Source organism: Aquila chrysaetos, chromosome 4 (assembly GCF_900496995.4).
Source record: "Aquila chrysaetos chrysaetos chromosome 4, bAquChr1.4, whole genome shotgun sequence".
Lineage (NCBI taxonomy): Eukaryota > Metazoa > Chordata > Aves > Accipitriformes > Accipitridae > Aquila > Aquila chrysaetos.
The window spans coordinates 46,479,462-46,499,045 of NC_044007.1; the positions used below are offsets into that span (position 1 = coordinate 46,479,462).

At 41.0% G+C, this 19,584-nt stretch overlaps 1 protein-coding gene across 4 annotated transcripts in view; it reads left to right on the forward strand.

Annotated features, from left to right (window-relative positions):
• The window catches only part of PRKDC (protein kinase, DNA-activated, catalytic subunit), an 87,866-nt gene extending 72,141 nt beyond the window's left edge, over positions 1-15,725 (forward strand). For 3 of the 4 annotated variants that reach the window (XM_030010985.2, XM_041122933.1, XM_041122934.1), the window contains 14 exons: positions 13-173; positions 1,722-1,933; positions 3,056-3,143; positions 3,852-3,995; positions 7,607-7,811; positions 8,363-8,430; positions 8,695-8,915; positions 9,232-9,324; positions 11,252-11,341; positions 12,590-12,661; positions 12,747-12,948; positions 13,388-13,576; positions 14,161-14,300; positions 15,343-15,725. In XM_030010985.2, the coding sequence (XP_029866845.1) occupies positions 13-173; positions 1,722-1,933; positions 3,056-3,143; positions 3,852-3,995; positions 7,607-7,811; positions 8,363-8,430; positions 8,695-8,915; positions 9,232-9,324; positions 11,252-11,341; positions 12,590-12,661; positions 12,747-12,948; positions 13,388-13,576; positions 14,161-14,300; positions 15,343-15,547 (2,090 nt within the window). In that variant the 3' untranslated portion in view covers positions 15,548-15,725. Of the gene's footprint in view, positions 1-12; positions 174-1,721; positions 1,934-3,055; positions 3,144-3,851; positions 3,996-7,606; positions 7,812-8,362; positions 8,431-8,694; positions 8,916-9,231; positions 9,325-11,251; positions 11,342-12,589; positions 12,662-12,746; positions 12,949-13,387; positions 13,577-14,160; positions 14,301-15,342 lie in introns of those variants that run through there. The other variant, XR_003922919.2, reaches the window with a different exon arrangement.
• Positions 15,726-19,584: the final 3,859 nt, after the last annotated feature.

Here is a 19,584-nt window from a genome sequence, read left to right on the forward strand (position 1 = left end):
GTCTCTTGGCAGAAATTAACACTGCAGATCTGCAGCTATTCCCAGCTATTGTGGTGGAGAAAATGATAAAAGCTTTAAAACTGAACTCCAGAGAAGCCAGGCTGAGATTTCCTAGACTGCTGCAAATAATTGAAAGATACCCAGCAGAGACGTTGGGTCTAGTGACACGAGAGGTTAGTTGCTTCCATTTTCCTGGCAGCAAATGTTGCTATAAATCGAATTTAAAGGGTGGGGGTGGAGGTTGAATGGATAGAGAGGTTAGACTGGTAAGTTTTGCTTCAGGTAAATCAGATAAATTTTATCCCATCATTGTTCCTTGTCTTTTCTCTAACTTGCTGAGTCTAATTCATATGGACAGAAACTTTTAAGAAAAAAGTTTAACTTTTTATCATTTTTCTGATTCCAAATGTTAGTTTGAGAGCTGCTGGAGAAAAACTGTGTTGTGGGGCTTTTTTTTCCTTCAGAACAATCTAGGTGGGCTGATAAAGGTGGTTAGTATTAGGGTGAGGAATGTATCTTATTTCTGTAGGCTGAGTTTCCTGTGTGCAGGAAGCCAGCAGCTTTTCCAGGACTCACTTTCCATGTCTCCCACCTCTCCCTGTTCTGCTTCATTCACTTCAGAGATTACTACAGCTTCTTCCTTTGTATTTACAACTTCCTCCCTTCCACGACCTGTCCCTCTATTGCCATTCCACAGCAGGATACCGTGAGCCAGGCTGCCTTCTCTGCTGTGGTGGGACAGATAAGCTGAGAGCTCCTCTCTGACTCATGCCTGTTCCTGCCTTGGCCTGCCCGCCTTTTCAAGCCCGTGTCATTGTGCTGGTGCTCACAGAGCCCCAGGCTCTGTCGGAGGAAGAACTCAAGAGAGACAGAAGCACGGCTTAGTTATCCCAAGAAACTGAGAAAGTAGCATAAATGGCTCAGGTGCACAAGGTGTGGCCACATGAAACTCTGATGATTCAGATAGAACCTGACACCTGGTCCAGTGGACAAATCTCACCCAGAAAAGGAGTTCACCAGGCAGTTCTTTGTCCTCTCCTCTGTTTTTCTGAGATAAATACTGACAACTGATCTTAAACTCTATTAGAAAGGTAGGAAGGGATGAGACAGCAGGAAGGGAGTTGGAGTCTGGCCTCTGGCTATCACAGGAAAATATATTGTAGTATTCCTTTCAAAAGTTATATGGTTTGTGGAGAGAAGTGAGCATGAAGTATATGGGGGGAGTGCTTTACTGAAATTAACATCTGTCAACACACCCAAACCTGTTTAAAGTTGAAGGAAGGACAAAACTGTGGCAGGAGTTCCAGTGTTCCCCTTCCTGGCTTTTTTTACTCATATCAAGATTTCAAACAAATGGCATTTGAACTATCCCTTTAGGTTTTTGAGTGGTTTGCATGTGGTGATCAAAAATGATAATATTGCATCCAGACAGAAAAGCCACAAGTTTGAGTATAAAGCCTCACCTTGATCAACAAACTGCAGATCTTTATAATGGAAAACCTATTAAGTAGCAGCGGTGGTGGTGGCGGTGGTGGTAGTATTAATAATAATAATGAAATCTCTGCTTCATTGGGGGATGTTTCATGCAACCTAGTTGATGTTCTGTTTCCTTTTCATGTGTTTCTGTTGGTCAGGCTGGGCCACAGAGAAGTTTTATTTGTTTGCTATGTTTGGTATTTTTGAGGAGGACCAAAATTGAAACAGTGTCTGTGCTTTTGCAGCTTTCTTCGGTTCCCTGTTGGCAGTTCATTGGGTGGATTAGCCAGATGATGGCACTACTTGACAAGGATGAAGCAGTAGCTGTGCAACATACTGTTGAAGAGATCGCAAATACCTATCCCCAGGCAATCATCTACCCTTTCATGATCAGCAGTGAAAGTTACTGTTTCAAAGATACTGCAACTGGTTGTAAGAACAGAGAGTTCGTAGAAAGGTGAATTTGCAATCAGAGTAGCCCTTTTGTATGTTTTTTATTCAGCAGTGGAGATATTTATTTATTTTTCCTCAACAAACCCTTCTTTAGGGGGCATGAGAAACATTAGAGGGTAATCTCATGCACACTGTGTTTTCATTTAACGGCACAGGGAAAACAGATACATAAGCTCTCTTAGTATTAGACATACTCAGGTTGGTGGCCTAAAGTGTTGATTACATACAGTCCCCAGGTTGTGGGAAGTTAGAATGTTTCCAAGATAAAACAAAAAGACCACAAAGAGGCAACCCCTTTCTCCTCATAATTCTGTGGTAGTCAAAGTTTCTTCTTCCTTCTCCTGCTCTGCTGAGGTAGAAGGGAAATGTGGTGCATGATTAGGCTCTTACTGTAGTTGACTTCACAGCAGTAAGAGTCAGTACCCATCAGAGATGAAGATGAGGCTTGCTTGAACACTTACAATCTTTCCAATACCAAGAAAAAGCAGATATGTTTAAATAGAATAGATGCTCCTACCAGACTTCAGAGAGGGCCAGTGAAATCGATGCACGTTATCTTGGGGAATGACAGCCCTTGGTTGTGTTCTTCTCTGCTTGTTCAGTGTGCAGCATGCGCCTTCCTCTACAAGCCCTCCCTTGCCCATTTTGCCATGCAGTAAAACCTCAGTTAATCCCCAGGCAGAAGTCAACTTTTATCACACAGTGCTGTAGAACCACTATACAATTTTAGGTGTCTTTTTGCATTCTTTTCAAATCTCTGATACATTTGCTGGATTTCTTGTGCTTCACAAACTGTATCACCCTTGAATAACTGTCGTGACAGAATGTATAGTCTGGTTAACGCCCATTTCTGTTGCAAGTATGCTTTCCACTGCCTCACCAAGCTCCTGTTTTCGTAGTGGGATACTTAATTAAAAAACTGGGAGCTGCATGGCAAGGACGGTCAATAAATTAACAGTCACACAGCCCAAGAGAGAATTCTGAGGCGGTCCTACCTACCTAACCCTAGATTATTTTACCAAATTTTTTAATATAGCAGACAATCTGTATCATTGCTTATCTGCAGGCTAGGTGGCGATGGTAGTTCCTGTTGTGTTGTGATGCACTTTTTTTTTTTCTTTTAAAGGATCAAGAATAAGTTGGACAGAGGAGGAGTAGTTCAAGATTTTGTACGCTCCCTGGAACAGCTCTCTAATCCCATAATGCTTTTTAAGGTAAAGTGGGTTTTGTTTGTTTGGTTTTTATTCCCCCTTCCCCTTCATTCCTCACCCTCTGTTTAGGAAAGAGGGTGCTGGGCGGAGCCTCCTGCAGTTCGGCTGACACCACAGCCGCAGGAAGCGGTTCAACCCAGAATCAACTGGTGATGGTGTCGGGTGCTGTCAGCAGCTTTCACTGGCAATGGTCTTCCTCCCTTATCCCAGCTGTCTGTTTTGTACTAGCCCTTTTCAGCTTCCTCTCTTTCAGGGTCTCTGCCCTGCCCCATGGTCAGTCTTCCTTAATCGTTCTGAAATCGTTACAGAATTATCATTTGTGGCCATCTCTATAATTTCTGACTACTTGCGTTCTTATGCCCTTTCCCTGCTTTCTGCTGGCCTTCCCTGTCTACATTCTGACTCCATTGTCCAAAGGATTCTCGTCTTGTGTTTGGTACCACTCCTGGCCCTGTAGAGGCTTTCTTAGTTTGCACTAGACCCTATGGTAGTAAACATAATTATCTTAATAAAGTAGAAACATTTTATTGAGAGACACAATGGAAGGGAAATATTTCCATAGCCTTTTGATTGCTCTTTTGATTGTCAAAAGACACGTTAATTGACTATTTATTAGTGAATACAGTAACCCAAATGCAATCTGAGCAGATCACTGAAGAGCAAGGGTCAGTACACTTTTTCTCAGTACTCATCTGTTTCTTTCTGTTGCAGGATTGGGTTGAGGATGTCAGAAACGAGTTGGTAAAAGCTCAGAGAAATAAAAATAAGCTTAAGGAAATGTATGAAGGTATGTACAAGAATTTGGGAAATTTAGAGACTCCTGGCCTTGGATTGCTGAGGAAAAGGTTTATTCAGGTATGTGTGATTACTGAGTAATGTTGGCATTGTGTGCTTTTCTAGAAAGCACTAGAACGTAAAAAGAGGGGACCAGATCACAGCTTTTACAGGTGCTGCAGGACTTGATGAGACAAGAGATCAAGTCAGGAATACAGGACTGGGATTTCTTTGCTAGAAGCTATGAACTTATTATAGTTCAACTTCCACTTCTGACTGCTCTGCAGGACTAAATGTTCCCTCTTACTCAGCTTCTGCCTCCCCTGTCCTGCATGCTGCCAGGTTCTCAGGGCCTGGGCCTCTCTGACCATCCGTGAACCTGCACAAGAATCTGGCCTTGTTTTTTTCCCTGCTGCCAAGGATGTATGAGCACTTTAGAGTGTTTTGCTGTATTATGCTACTCAAATTTGCTGCTGATACTAAGTTATTTAGGGTAAGTTATTCAGAAGAGTTACAACTATGAAGAACTAGAGAAAGGACTTTACAAAACTGACTGACATCTGAAATAGTGAAAGTCAGTGTAGAAAAATTAAGTGATGCATGTGGCAAAAAAAACCCCAAACCCTAGTTTATATATAAATTCTTTGGGGTTGAGCTAACTATTGCAATTCAAGAACAAAATCTTGATTTGTGATAGTTCTGTGAAAACATCAGCTGTGAATTCTCAAGAGCAGTCAAGAAAGAAAATTGGCTGTTGTTCTCTATTCTTAATAATGACTAAAACATGGATTTATACGTTGACATAGCAGCCTTCTCTGACTCTTGCTTCTTGAACAGTGTAGTCCTCGTCCGCAGTTCTCAACTTAGGTGTAATGAAACTGGACGAGGTTCAGAGCAGCAAGAATAATCAGAGGTACAGAGTAACCTCTGCACAAGAAGCAACTTCAGCATTCCTACAACTGGAAAAGATACAATGAGGCCAGATAACAATAAAGCTCTTAACATCAGGATTGCCAAGCATGAAGTAAATATTCTATGGAAGTGGCATGTTCAAAACAAACAGGGAGAAGTGTTCCCTCATTCAGTACACACTTAAGTGCTGAACTCCTGCTCAGGCTATTATGGATGCTTTCATGGGTTCGAATAGCAAGTAGACAATAGCATTGGGAGGGGGAAAATGCTTTGAGAGCTTTTACATGCAAATGCACACTTCTGGGTCCTGAAATCCCTGAGCTACAAATTGCTGGAGTCCAGAAGAATGATACTCCTGTAGAATCTGGCTGTATGCTTGTACTGTATGCGCATAACCCTGTGGCCAGGGCTAGGTGAATCCAGGTCTCTCCCATGTGGCCATTCTTATGTCACATTAGTATTAGATAAACTTAGCCAAGTGTCTCTAGGGAGATTCCTTCCCCATGAGCAGGGAGGGTGGAAGATGAGCGCAAGGTGGAGTTGGGAAGAAGTCAGGTGACAGAGCAGCAGAAAGGGCAATTAGGAGTTAGGGGCATACTAGCCCTTTGAATATGTTGCTGCAAGATAAGCTGGGTCTCTGATGATAATGACTTTAAACTTAAGAGTACAGGGATAAGAATTTGCAGGATGTGCTGCTGTCAGGGTGGGGGTAGAAGGAGGGGAGCAGCTGTAGGTTGAGCCATACAAGGTACAAGCACAGCAAGGGACCTAGGAGGCATGAGGACAAAGGCAGTCTGCATTTGGTTGTTGGGATAATTTGTGTGCACTTTGGCCCACTTACGCAAAAAAAACCCAGGGCTCTTTAAAAAGCTGAAACGTGCAGTGGTAGATGATACTGCAAGTAGTGCTGATGGAGTTTCAATTGTTACTGAATTAACCGAATAGGGAGAGAAGAGCAAGGGAGATGCTGGAAGAGGGGTAGTGGGGTTGTTCCCCTCTGTTGAAGGGAAGAGGGAGAGCAGTATTCCTTTCACATACTAGCAGCTGCAGGAGAAGAGGGTCAGCGTGTTGGTACACAGACTCTGAGCTCTTTGCCTTCATGATGCAGTATTCACGAGGAAACAAAGTGTACTGTGAGGATAACTGTATAGTTTCTAGGGGCCTTGCTGGAAAAAAAAAAGTTGTATGTCTAGACTAACACATTAGATTGCTCTAATACACGGAGTCCTTCAGGCTTGTAATCTTAATATGTATTATTTATATAGAATTTCAATTGTAACTTAAACAATAAGAATCTTGCATTTATTTTTAACATGAAATTCCAGTGATGTATAAATTAAACACTGTTGATGGATTGTATTATTTAAAATACAGTGTTAAGGCTATTAAATATTTGATGCTTTCAATTTTAGAAGAAGTCAAAGAACAGAACAGAGAAAGCAATTGAGTGATCATCTGGAAATAGATTTAAAGTGATAAATATGTTGACTGTAGCAGTCTCTTCTTCAGAAGGATAATATTTTCTGTATTTTCATTTACTTCAGTGAAATAGCTGTGTCCTTCATAGCTTGGGAGAAAAATGATCAGGCACTGAAAAAACAAGTGAGCTCACATATCTTTCCAAGCCGTTAATACCAGCGAGGTCCAAGAGCGGACATTTGGTTTTTCTAGAGCCTTGAATTATCAACACAAGAAGTCAACTCAGTTAACTACTTGCAGATAATACTTAACTTTGTTTATTAAATGGCTCAGTATGAAATGTCTTTGCACTTTTCCTTTATCAGGAGATTTAAAATACTTGAAAAATACAGTTTTATATATTTTGTACCCAAAATTATCTCAAAGCAAATCACAAATAATAAACGTGATAGTGCATAAAATATTGAAATGGATATTTTCTAGCATGACACAAAAAAATTCTCTTAATGCATGAAGCTCTATGACATGCTTTATGTATACATATAATATATCTTTTGATGGGCAAAAAAGGTATATATGGAATTAGCTAGCCTGTGTTTGCTCACTATGTAGTATGGTTACTGCTAGTTTTTAAAAAAAAAAAACAAAAAAAACCCCCCACAAAAAACCAAACTCAAAATCTGACAAAAAAACACACCTTCCATAAAGCACAGAATATTCATATTTGAGGGAGAAAAAAGATTAACTGACTTATCCATCTGTATTTTATTTTACCGTTTGTAAATTGAACATTTGAGGGGTTTTTGGTTTTTGTTGCAGCAGTTTGAAAGTGTGAGAAAATCTAAAGACTGGCGCATCAATTAAATCCTATATTTAGATTCATGATGGAATTTGTTTAATAGGTACAAATTTAAATATTTGTATTTTATATTAATATTTCACTAGCTGATCTTAAATTTATGTAAACAGATGAGGTATGTATATTAAATTTAATGAGCAGCATTATTGATATGCTCACCCAGAATCCAGCTGCAGCTGGAGGAGGTAAAAAGGGATAAGCTTCTGGTTTTGACATGGCAAAAAAGTTTATGATCTAATTCTACAGATCTTTAATATCATTGAATTGGTAAAATGCAGATATTTCTGTTGATGATAGCTGGTGGGTCTACGAAACAGACAATGAAAAGGTTCTGACAGACTAGAAATAATGGAGAAAAAAAGAACTGGAGTGGAAGGACAGTTGACGTATTTTAGGAGCTCAGATGAAGCTGTGTGTGTAGATAGGAAGGTACCGTTTTGGTGTTCTTGGGGAAGTTCCTAGCACTGTGTTAACAGGAGTCCCTTCTATAAATGAACCTCAGGCTTTTGGGAAGGACTTCGACCATTATTTTGGCAAAGGCGGTTCAGAACTGTTGGATATGAAGACTAGTGTGTTCGATGCGATTGTAACTTCTCTCCTCTCAAAAATGAACAAAACCCACAAAGAACCTGGAAACCTGAAAGAATATTCACCATGGATGAGTGAATTCAAAGCTGAGTTCTTGAGGAATGAACTAGAGGTTCCTGGTAAGTTCCCCTTCAGTGTTGATGGTGAACTGTCCCGAAGTTGCTGCTCTTGAGCTCTCCTTCTTATGTTGGCTGTATGGCCCCTCTGTGTGGCCTTACGCAGAGGTAGATTTTATCTGAAATAATTCTGTTCTTTCATCATCTCTGAAACCTGTTCTTAAGCTGTAGTCCTGACTTTTGAAATTGTATCTAAAATTGTATCTCTTGCCTAAGAACTTTAGTACTTTTTTTAAAGGCCTGACTCTAGGAAATCTGATATATAAATCTAATATATGTTTAAATCTAGTTCAAAAAGCATGTGTCCTCTGAAACCATTAAGAGCTGCAATTCTAACAGCCTAACAAGGAAATATTAGTAATTCAGAGATAAAATCATGTGATGTGTATGATGAATTTTTACACATTTTAAAATATTTTCTTCATAGGTATTATTCTACCAATTTAACAAACTATTTGGAAGTGTGTTCTGTTCTTAAACACACCTTAAAAAAAAAAAAGTTACATAGACTGATTGTAATTTTTTTTCTTCTATTTTTTCCACTACCACTTCAGGTCAGTATGATGGAAGAGGGAAACCACTGCCAGAGTACCATGCAAAAATCTCTGGATTTGATGAACGGGTATGTTTTTGAGTCAAAATCCTGTGTGGTATAAATTTGTGTCCATATTCCATTTGAAGAATTTGATAATAGCAAGGTTGCGGCTTGTGTATGCATCTTGCAGCACATAAAGGAAGGTCTTCAGCGGGCATTTGTTTTTCTAGTAGTAACTGAACAACTTGATTATGCCATCTAAGAATGACAGATACGCTTAATTTCAGTGATGATTCTGTAAGGCCAAGTCTTCTGTCACAAATATTTTGCTTTTTCCTGTCTTTTTCCAAGATAATTGTAATGGAATCTTTGAGGAAGCCAAAACGTATAACAATCCGAGGTAGTGATGAGCAGGAGTATCCTTTTCTTGTCAAAGGTGGTGAAGACCTGCGGCAAGACCAACGTATTGAGCAGCTGTTTGATGTAATGAACATTATCCTTTCCCAAGATGCGACATGTAGCCAAAGGAATATGCAGTTAAAAACTTACCAGGTCATCCCCATGACAACAAGGTAGACTTTTATCTTGAAGGGACAGAAATCCTTATGTTAACATCTATTACTGTTGGGATGTTGGAAAGTGAGATTTCTATGTGCCAGATTCTGGTTCAGAGTGTTTTGTCTCGGCTTAATTTTTTTTTTTTTTTCTTTTCCTTTTAAACAACACTGAAATTGCTTTGTCTGGAAACTGTTTTTCAGAGTATATTTAAATTGGTAGCTTTCAACCTTCTTTTAGCAGACACTAAAATGTATTGCTTCCTATTTGTGGTGTTCCTGTAAAGTTCAACTCTAAGCTACTTGTTCGCATCTCTGACATCCTTTGTTCCAGACTGGGACTCATCAAGTGGCTGGAAAATACTTGTACTTTAAAAGAATTCCTTAAGAACAGCATGTCTGAAGAGGAAGACATCAACTATAACAGGTGATGCTTGGTTTAGCTGTCTGCTCTAATAGAGACCAATACTAAAGGGTTTTTTGATACTGACAATCCTGTGGCAGCTTTTTATTTTTTTAAAAGAGTGAAATAAAAGCACCTATAAGCAAGGAGGCAGTTTGTACTTCCTGACCCAAATTAGTAATTGGCAACTGTTTGTTTAATGAGTACCATTGTACCTGGAATATCCTCCACCCAGCTTGTTTAAACAAGACGCTTATAATCATGTGTGACGTCATTATCATCACCATTTCCTTATCAGCAGATTGATTTTACAAGCAAAGGATTTTGATCTCTTGATTTGATCAGGCAGGAAATGGACATAGGTCAGCGAGGGGGGGAGTGGAGTGGAGCGGAGGGGAGGGGAGGGGAGCAGAGATGGAGCTATTCAGAAGCTGGTTTCAGCAGTGGGTGAGTCAGTGATGGGGGAAATTGGCAGCAGATGCACAAAACACAACTGTAAAAGAACACTCTCTGACTTTATACAAATGCTGGGTTTGAATAAATTAGCTTTCTTTCTCTTGATTGTAATTGGAGGATGAATATTTGTAAAATTGATTTAATTCTAGCATTTCAGCCTGTTTCTATCCTGCAGTTTAGAAATGCAGTTTTATTTACCAACATTGTTCTTAGTACATAATCTCTGAGTTTGTCAAAGTGTTTTATTTTTACTAGTTCTCTTGTTTATGGGGCAGGCTGGAGGAACCTCCAGTGTGGAGGGTGGACTCCAGAGAGTCTTTATTTCTGCAGTTAACTGATTTGTGAGCAGTTTAGGAACTGCTACAGTTTCTGTGTTCCTGCTGTCTGGTTCACTTTTGTGAACAGCAGCGGTATTATGTTGGTCTCAATTCATTGACTGGGAAAGTGGAGGAGGACTCACATGGAACCACCTCATGAAGGGAGAAAATTTCTAATATACTAAATGTAGAAGGTCAGTGTCTTTTTTTAAAGACAGTTAATGATTTATCCAAAAAAATTGCTTTATTTTATTGTTGTAGACAGACTTTCCTGTATGTTCTTCAGTCAAGTCAATTAAGACACTTTATATTGAGCCATGGTTGAGTGACAGCACTCAGAAAGGAAAATTATGATGAAATCCTTGCTGGCAATATTTTGGTTGGGGTGGGAGAAATAAGTTTCTGAAGTCTTGAAATCCTTTTCTTTATCCTGAAGTAATGGGCTACCCAGTCTATCAGTGATAAACACTTCTTAAATGGAAAGGATCTCTATATCTCAGAACATGCTTTGGAAGGAAGAGAGAAGGCAGGTGCTCTGCTAAGCTGCTGCTTCTCTGGAATAGAAGTTTAATGCCTAGTATATTTAGTTAAGATGGGAGAAAGATATCAGATTATTCTATAAGCAGTGCAACTAATGAAGACTCGCTTCTTACGGATTAACATCTTAAGTCCAAGCCCCCATTCCTCCCCTGTTCTACACACTGAGGAATGGACTGCCTTCCTGCATTCCCTACCAGTTTGGATGGACAAATGGCAGCACGTACTGTGGTAGGCTACATAATGCTTCTCAAATGGATACAAGACTGTGTTAAAAATATCTTTCCCTCCCTGGAGAAATTATTTTGGGTCTTTCTTCTCAAGGCAGCATCTAATTTTCAGAGTACCCATTGACAAATTAACACCTTTGAGATGTCTAGCGTTCTGTCAAGTATGACTGAAGTGTGTTCAAAGCTGGGGGGAAGGAGATGGGATGGATCAGCATATGCACTGAATGTATAAACTTCATTTCCATAGCAAGACTAAAATTAACGTAGACTGTAGCTTCCTGACTCCTCCTGTGCATAAAAATCTCATGGGTCATAGCAGCACACAACCTGCGGATATTTGAGTACAGAGTGGAAAGGTAGTACAGAGAAATCATCAGTGGTTTTTGTTTGGGTTTTTTTTTTTGTCCCTAGCAAAAAAGGACCTCGTGCTACCTATTCTGAGTGGCTGTCCAAGATGGGTGGGAGAGCACAAGGCATCTCTCGATACCATGTTATGTACAGGTAGGTTTTAAAAGAGAACTGCGTGTAAAATACAGAAGCTAGAGTGTACACACACATACACAGAGTTGTAGAAATTCCAGGAAAAATATGATCTGCATTATAATATGCTGGCTAGATCTGATTTTTGCCCATTTTGCTGCTTTGTCTTACTGGAGGTGCTCTGCAGGAGGAGTTTAGTACTGCCAAAATCCCACTAGAGCAGAGGAGTGCTTCCAGAAGCTTGCTCACTTCCTTAAGAAAGTGTCTAGAAGTAGATGCTCCTCTTCAACTTCATTTTCTAGGTGTCTTCTTCCTGATTATGTAATTAGGTAGGCTGCCTCAGAGCCAGAGCACCTCTCGAAGTTGGACAGAGAAAATCACTGTGATTCACTGAGAATTTAAGAATATTTGATGGTTTGGGTCCTGACTTGAGCATCCTCTCAGAGGAATTTCCACACCTGCCTAGATCTAGCACTGTAGCGGGGGGAAGTAAAGTTTCCAGTGGAGCACTTCCGATGAGCTCATAACCTGCTTAAGCAAGCATCTTGCTTTTTAAAGGAAAACTTTGACTCGTTTAACTGAATGTGTCTACATTAATACTTGTATTCAGATCCAGAATGTGCTTTTGAAGTAAATTCCCAATTACCCCCACTAACCTCACGTTGGCTTGCATTGCAGAGCTGTCCCCTAGTACGCAGCTTTGCTCCTTTCAGACAAAACTAAACTGGCAGGAGAGCACCCAGCGCATTCCAGTTCTCACGAGCATTTGGTTCCCAGGACCAGACATGGGCTAGGCCAGAGCAGTTGCCCTTCCTCCCCAGACGTCTACAGCATGGGTGTCCTCAGCACCAGCTATTTAGTTCTGTTGCCTCCCCTTGTGCTGCACTACTTTCTAGTGTCAATATAGCCTCTGCATGCTGCTGAGAGATTTAATACGGGCCTTAGTTTCTCTGCTTGGAAGAGACTATCCAGCCAGAAAGAGCACGGTTGTATTGCTGTATTAAAGCTTAACCCGTCGACTTAATTTGGGGGAAACTAGACAAAACTACGTACTGTTTTCTATTAAGAAATGTCACTCTTGGAAGTAACTGTTGGGAGAAAAAGAGATGAGGGGCTATTTTTAATATCAGATGAAAAATTTTGGGCAAACTCTGTGTGGCTTGCTGTACTGTTTACTGGGGTAACCAATGTGCTGATGTGGTCATCTTAACTTAACGTCCAGTGGGCTGTTATTGCAATAGCTAACATTATTCCTTCATTAACTTGCAGAAATGCTAGCCGCACAGAAACAGTTATGTCTTTCAAAAGAAGGGAGAGCAGTGTTCCAGAAGACCTGCTGCGGTAAGTGCGCTGTTAATGACTGCACATTGTGAAACAAATGTTAGTGTTTTATCTGTATGCAACAAGTGACTTCTGTTTTGTTAAGGCGAGCCTTTTTGAAAATGAGTACATCTCCTGAAGCCTTCCTGTCTCTGCGGTCCCATTTTGCCAGCTCTCATGCACTGATGTGCATCAGCCACTGGATACTTGGTATTGGAGACAGACATCTGTCCAACTTCATGATTAACAAGGAGACAGGTGGCATGGTGGGAATAGACTTTGGATGTGCGTTTGGCTCAGCTACACAGGTATTTGTTTTCTAATTAATTTGTTACAGCTTTTGCATTTATTGTGTGCAATTACACATGTATTCTCAGTACTAAATTTGATGCTCCTCATTTGCCATCACTCTGATGCAAAATAGTCTTTACAAGTTATTTCTAGTTAATAGAATAAATTCTCTGTTTCCAAATATTCTCAGGTAAGCAGGGAGCTATAGAGTTTCACAGAGTCTATATGGTGGTGTTTTGTGTAGTTCAGCCATGCTTTCAACTACTATCACTAAATATTCATGACTAAAGCTTTGATGTCACAACTTGGTCCTGTTCTACCGTGTTGCACGTTATTTTCAGTTAAGCGACAAAGAGGGTTTCAAAGCTTAAAGAGAACAAAATATTTATTTCCAATCCTTCTGTTCCAAAGCTTCTTAATTCTTGTTTTCTTTTGACTGTCCTTCTCCTTGGCTAGTTTTTGGGTGTGCCAGAGTTGATGCCTTTTCGCCTGACTCGCCAGTTTGTTAACCTGATGATGCCTGTGAAAGAGTGGGGGCTCATTTACAGTGTGATGGTGCATGCCCTAAGGGCTTATCGTGCAGATCCAGATCTCCTCATCAGCACAATGGATGTATTTGTAAAAGAGCCTTCTTTGGACTGGAAGGTGGGATTTTTCCTCTCTCCTTTTTCTTCATGTGAAAATTCTTAAACTGCAATAAGGATAAAATTGATCAAAAAGGAAGTATTTCTTGATGCTCGCTCTCAGTGCTCCTTTTATCTTTCTTTTTATATTGAGCTCTCAGAGAAACTGAACTGAAAGGATTTTAAATGACAGAATTCTATATTGATGGACAAAAAATAGTAGCACATGTCTGTTATCAGCGTACTGTTCTTTATCTGCTTGATAATCCTAAAAATGTGGGTATCTCTTGATCATGTTATGTCACTTATGGCAGCAGCATAAATATTTTCAACTTTTTGCACTGAGCTTCTTAAATTTGCGTAACACCACCATTTGTATCAAACTAATGATTACAGAGAAAAAATTCTGAAATTAGTTGCACTTCAGTAACTCCAGTTGTAAATTACATTTTAAGTCATAGGCAGGCTAGATATCATCTCATTACTTTGCCCTCCATTGCATCTGCAGTTAAGAGTTACTGGCTTGACTTGCCATGATCTGGCAGCTTAAAGGTCTTTTTAAGCATATGATTTATGATAAACAGGGCAAATTTGTTTCCTCTTTAGAACTTTGAACAAAGACAGCTGAAAAAAGGAGGCACGTGGATTAAGGAAATAAACACATCTGAAGTAAACTGGTACCCTTTGCAAAAAGTCAGTTATGTCAAAAGAAAGCTTACAGGTGCCAATCCAGGAACAATCACTTGGTAAGATGCTCTCCTTTTGCTTTAAACTACTCCACTAAGAGCTTTGGCAGTCTCCTGTGTCAGGTTTTGCTCTCTTCAGATAGAATGACAGCTAGGAAAAGAGAAGAGGCAGTCAGGGCAAAATTTCAACAAACCTCCTGTCAGAATTGTTTTGGTCCACATACAAGCTCTCTGAATCACTCTGCCAGCCAAAACACCAGATATCTCCCTGTGAGTGTTCTTGCTCCAGCTCAGGCCTCCTGAGCAGTTTCACTGTTCCTGGCAACACACACATCCCCACCCTGTAAGCCTGCTTAACTTCTCACTCCTCAGACCGCTGTTCTTTATGTTCATCTCCACAGCTTTTAGGCTAGGGGTAGTATGTAAATCAATATGCTTCTGCTGGACAGTTGCTTGAAATGGAGCCTGAACCAGCTGTATGGGAGGCATGGAGGTAAGCTGCTTCCCAAAAACATCAAATTCAAATCTCATGGCATTCTGAGGTTATTTATGTCCCGTCTAGTCAAGTCTGGCTCAAGCCAGAATGTCTTTAAAGTTCAGTTAAAGTACAATTAATCCCTTCCATCCTCTTCTAAAAAGACATTTTGGATTAATCAAGGGGAGCGGGGCGGGGGGGGGGGGGGGGAAGCAAAGAAAGCAAGCCTGTTCTAAAACCATACAAATACTGAAAAGTGCAGAACTTGGGAGGAGTCCCTTTTGCGGTCAAGGCTGAACTGGAAAAGGCAGCAAAATACTTCTTGCAGATACAAATCAGCAGGGTGGGTAAGGAGATAACAGCTTGGATGTGAACTGCTGCATCCTTCTTTCAGTTAGAGACCTTTGACAAGATTGAAATATTCATGGTAAGTATTCACTAGTAAAGGACACCTGAAATCACCGGTCTTCACTGGCCAAGCCTTCTACAGCTATTGAACAGTCTCCACATCTTGAAAAATAAAGCTGGATGAATCGTGTTCAAGTACTGTTTCATATTTAAAAATCCATCTCACATTTTTTGCTTGTTTCTTTTAGTAAGAGCTTATTTTGGTATTCTCAATTTTAGTGATGAACTACGCCTGGGCCATGAGAAGTCCCCTTCCTATAATGATTTTGCAGCTGTTGCTCGTGGTAGCACTGATCATAATATCAGAGCCAAAGAGCCAGAGGATGGACTTTCAGAAGAAACCCAAGTGAGATGCCTGATCGATCAAGCGACAGACCCCAATGTTCTTGGCAGAGTCTGGGAAGGATGGGAACCCTGGATGTGAGGGACTGCTCTCTAAAGTGCAGTCTGCCAGGAGGAGCGTCCCCTAACACACAGCTGCAACCAGATCAGAATTTTAAGGCCAAAAAGGAAAAAAAACCCTCTTAACCACTTTTATAATCATCTGTTAACTTGACTAATATGGAAAATAATTTTTTTTATTAAAGCTGTATTCAAACAGTCATGTTTGTTTTTTTTTAATATATATATGGTTCTGCAACAAAGTAGCTTTATTGTCTTTGTGTTAAAATCAATGTAGAAAGAACTGGAGAGGCTATAGAGCTTAAAGACTTACTTGAAAGGCACTGAGATCACTCAGAGGAAAGCACGACTCCATACTCTGCAAACTTGTAGGCATCCTTGTAGTGAAAGTCTGTGCTTTTGTCTTTTACAGAGACCTTGATGATAATCAACTGAAACTGTTCTGCAGATATATGTTATTTTGTAATTAAAAGTAGAAGATTTTTGTATCAGTTGAAACAGTGGAGCACATGGTAAAATTAAATAGCTCTAGATAACCATCCAGATACTTCAGGTGTTATTTCATTACTCGATAATGAGAAAGCAATGATGAGACCATGCCAGTTTGTTCCAGCAGATTGTTCTTTAACAATTCAAGGTTATACTCTGTTATCTCTGGCCTTCAGAAGCCTATACTCCTCATGTTGTGTTAATTTGTTTGGCCAAAGCCAGAAGCAGCCACAGCAGAGCACTGTAAGCTTTTTGCTGCAACTGCGGCACAGCACCATTGGGGAAGTTGTGCCAGATGTGGCTCTTCCTATCCGACAGCCAGTTTTCGGGTAACCTTGGTGGCAACTGCAGTGCAGCACAGACAGCAAGGGGGAGAGAGAGTTCTCTGAAATATTACTGTTGTTTATTACCCAGAATTCTTTGTAGGAGAGTGTTTCCATTGAGGCCTTCAATAATTATCATAAAAGGTGTAATAAAAATGAGTCTTTGCCCTTTCACTGCCTTACACGCTTTCCCTCCTGCCTCCGTGGCCATGGGGCAGTCCTGGTCTTGCTGAGGGCTGCCACTGGCACCAGTCTCAAAAGATTCTTTCAGCTGGAGAGCAGAGGAATCTGCCTCCTGGGTACAGCTCCATGAAAAACTCAGCACGGGGAATACTACTCACTAAGGCCTAATGAATAGGGAGGGAGTTTTTTTGTTTCATATACTTTCCAGCAACAATTACTATTTGTTACCTTCCTTCTTACTAAATGTGCTCAATTCTCTATGTCAATAGTGTTATGAATCAAGAAATTCAGAATCTTTTCATCAGATTTTATTAATTAAAAATATTGTTTGGCTGTATTTTTGTAGAGGAAACATCTATTTAAAAATAAAAATAAACTTTCAGATGTATACCTCATTTCAGAAGTTAATTTAGGGCACTTTAATCACAGAAAACATCCACATTTACCCATTTATACAGGTGATAATGGACAGCGGTTTTTTCATAAGTGTGTGTGATATGGTCTATTTTTACATACACTTGTGTAAGATGTCTTGGTGCATTTCATTCTTTTAATCTCTGGTATCAATAAAGACGGCGGCACTATGACTGAAGATTAGTTAGGTGGGGCACTCAGCTTTCACGTTGTCAACTCTACAAATAGAAGAAAGTTAATGCACAATAAAAAGCTACATAAAAAGGTGAGGGGGACATTTGGAAATCAAGTGGCTAGTCGTACGAGGTGTTTAATTGCACTTTTGGCACATACCTCAGATACTTACGAGGTACTTTGACCTGTACTGCTGAGGACAAAGTTTAGGTTTATAGTTTAACGAGGCTCGTCTCGTAGGACTTTTGATACCTTCGGCAGCCGGAGATGTTTGTGCGCGCAGCAGGCTTCCCTCCAGCGCCAACCGAGGCTTCCTTGGCCTCCGGAGCGGAGAGCGCAGCCGGGCCCTTCCAGGGGAAGGGGGCTGTGGTGAACCCTGTCCCCTGCCCTCCTCTCCCTTTAGTCCATAGGGAAAGGCCCTCAGGCCAGGCATGAAAGCCTTCAAGATGGGTGAAAGTAGCCCTGATGGTGCAAAAGAATTTAGAACGTGTCCATGATGCTTAAAATAGTTAAAATTTCAGTTATGGCCATAAAATAAGTGCTGTAATTTGAAGCCACAGCTACATCAGTCCTACTAGTGGCATATTCGTCAAGCTCTGGTGTTGGCGAAGCAGCAAAGCACGAAGCTGCTGGGTTTTCATCAGCAGAAAGACATCCCCTGCGAAGCAAGCGGAATTGTCCTGATGGAGCCTTCCCTGTGCAGCTGAGCGAGCCTGAAAATAACCTCTGACATATGTAAATCACAGCTGCTATCCCTGATCCTGACTGAAGAGTGCTGCTCTCAGTAAAATACGGCAGTCAAACGGAAAGGCTGAAGCCAGCCCATGAAGCAGCAAGGAGAGTACTGACGCAAGGAAAACCTCAAGTCGCTGGGCTCAGTGCTTTACGGGATGGGTTTGTTAGGCTTCCAGAAAAGAATAAGATGATGCGCGGCTCAGAGTCGGAGACTGCTTCAGGTCTCATGATACAAAACAAGACTTAGTAACTATCCGCAAGCACAGCAGAGTTATTTCCTTCTCGGATTAAATAACCAGATGTGCACTATATCTGGAAGTTCATTAACTGCATCTAAAAAGCTGTGTAAACTATTAGCATATATTCTCAGTAGGTTTTTCTTAATGTATAGAATAATATTAATGTTTAAGCTAGTCCTTACCATCCCTGTCAATCCTACAATTTGCCTCTAACCAAAAATACTACTACTGCTGAACACGGAGGAAAGCTCTGCAGCTGCAGCCTGCAGTCTCCTTCCCCAGCTGAAGTTCCTGCATGCTGCTTCTCGTGCTCAGGATTTTCCCTTAGTCCCCATCACCGCCCCCCGATTTAAATGTTATCTTGAGGGGTCTGTGGCTGAGATGCAGCACAGCACCAGCACGTGCTTGGGCACGGGAAGGAACCTACGAGCTCGCCACAAGAACAATGAATTAGGCTCATCTTCAGCCATGGAATAAGGGTTTTCCTACAGCTCTTCTGGCCTCACGCTGAGGGCTTTGGCCAGCCGCTTCCTGAAGTCAGGTAAGTAAGCATCTACATTTAGAGGCACTTCTCCCCAAACTTCATGTTTTTCAAAATCAAGGAGTTAAAATAAGGATTTATTACTGCTGCTTTAAAACTTCCCCCCCCCCCCCAAATACTAAGTGTGAGGGTCTGCCGAGTCACTTAACATGGTGTGCCTCATTCGGAAATGACCTGGGTTTTAAAAATTTCATTTTTAAGCTATGCTGCTTGTAAGAAATGGCACCTATGCAGAAAGGTCACACCCTGGCAGCCACCCACAGCACCGAATGGTGTCACTACTCTTATAGCAAAGCTACCAAAGAGCAAGCTACATCTCATGTTAAACCAACAGTGTCCAGAGAAGGGTGTTCAGGGGTTTTTTGCTGCAAAAAGTTTTGGGAAGGAGTGGCCATAAGGGACTGAAAAAGATTCAGTTACAGTCTCCACATTATTTACAGGGGCGGTTGTTTGCTTTTTTTATTTGCTTGGGCTTTTTTTTTTTCTTTTTTGATGGGACAGGAGAGGGTAACGCTCATTCTACCTGTCCATTAAACTCACAGTAAATGATACTGTGCAAGATTTCATTTGGTTAGGCAGAAGACGTAGCTGTGAAGTTGATCTCACAAATCTCATCCCTGCTGGAAACTCATGCAAGACCTGTATTGGGAAAAAGTTCAGAGCACCCACCAAAGAGCTTGAGAAAACGAGGAGCGCAGGGTCTGAGGCGTCTCGCTGCTGCAGCACATGGCCTTTTGGGAGCCCGGGAAGACTTAATTCAGCAGTTCAGCAGCCACGGGTGCAGCTGAACCAACCCAGCCCGGGCTGGCACCGCCAGGGCTCAAACGCCTGCAGGGAGTCAGAGCCCAGAGTTTAAAAGAGCTAAAAAGAAAAATCCTTTCACTTACCGGCAAGTTCTTTGGCCGCTAACAGTGGGGTGGCCGCAGGCTGGATCAGTGCAATGAACTGACCCAAGTGAGCT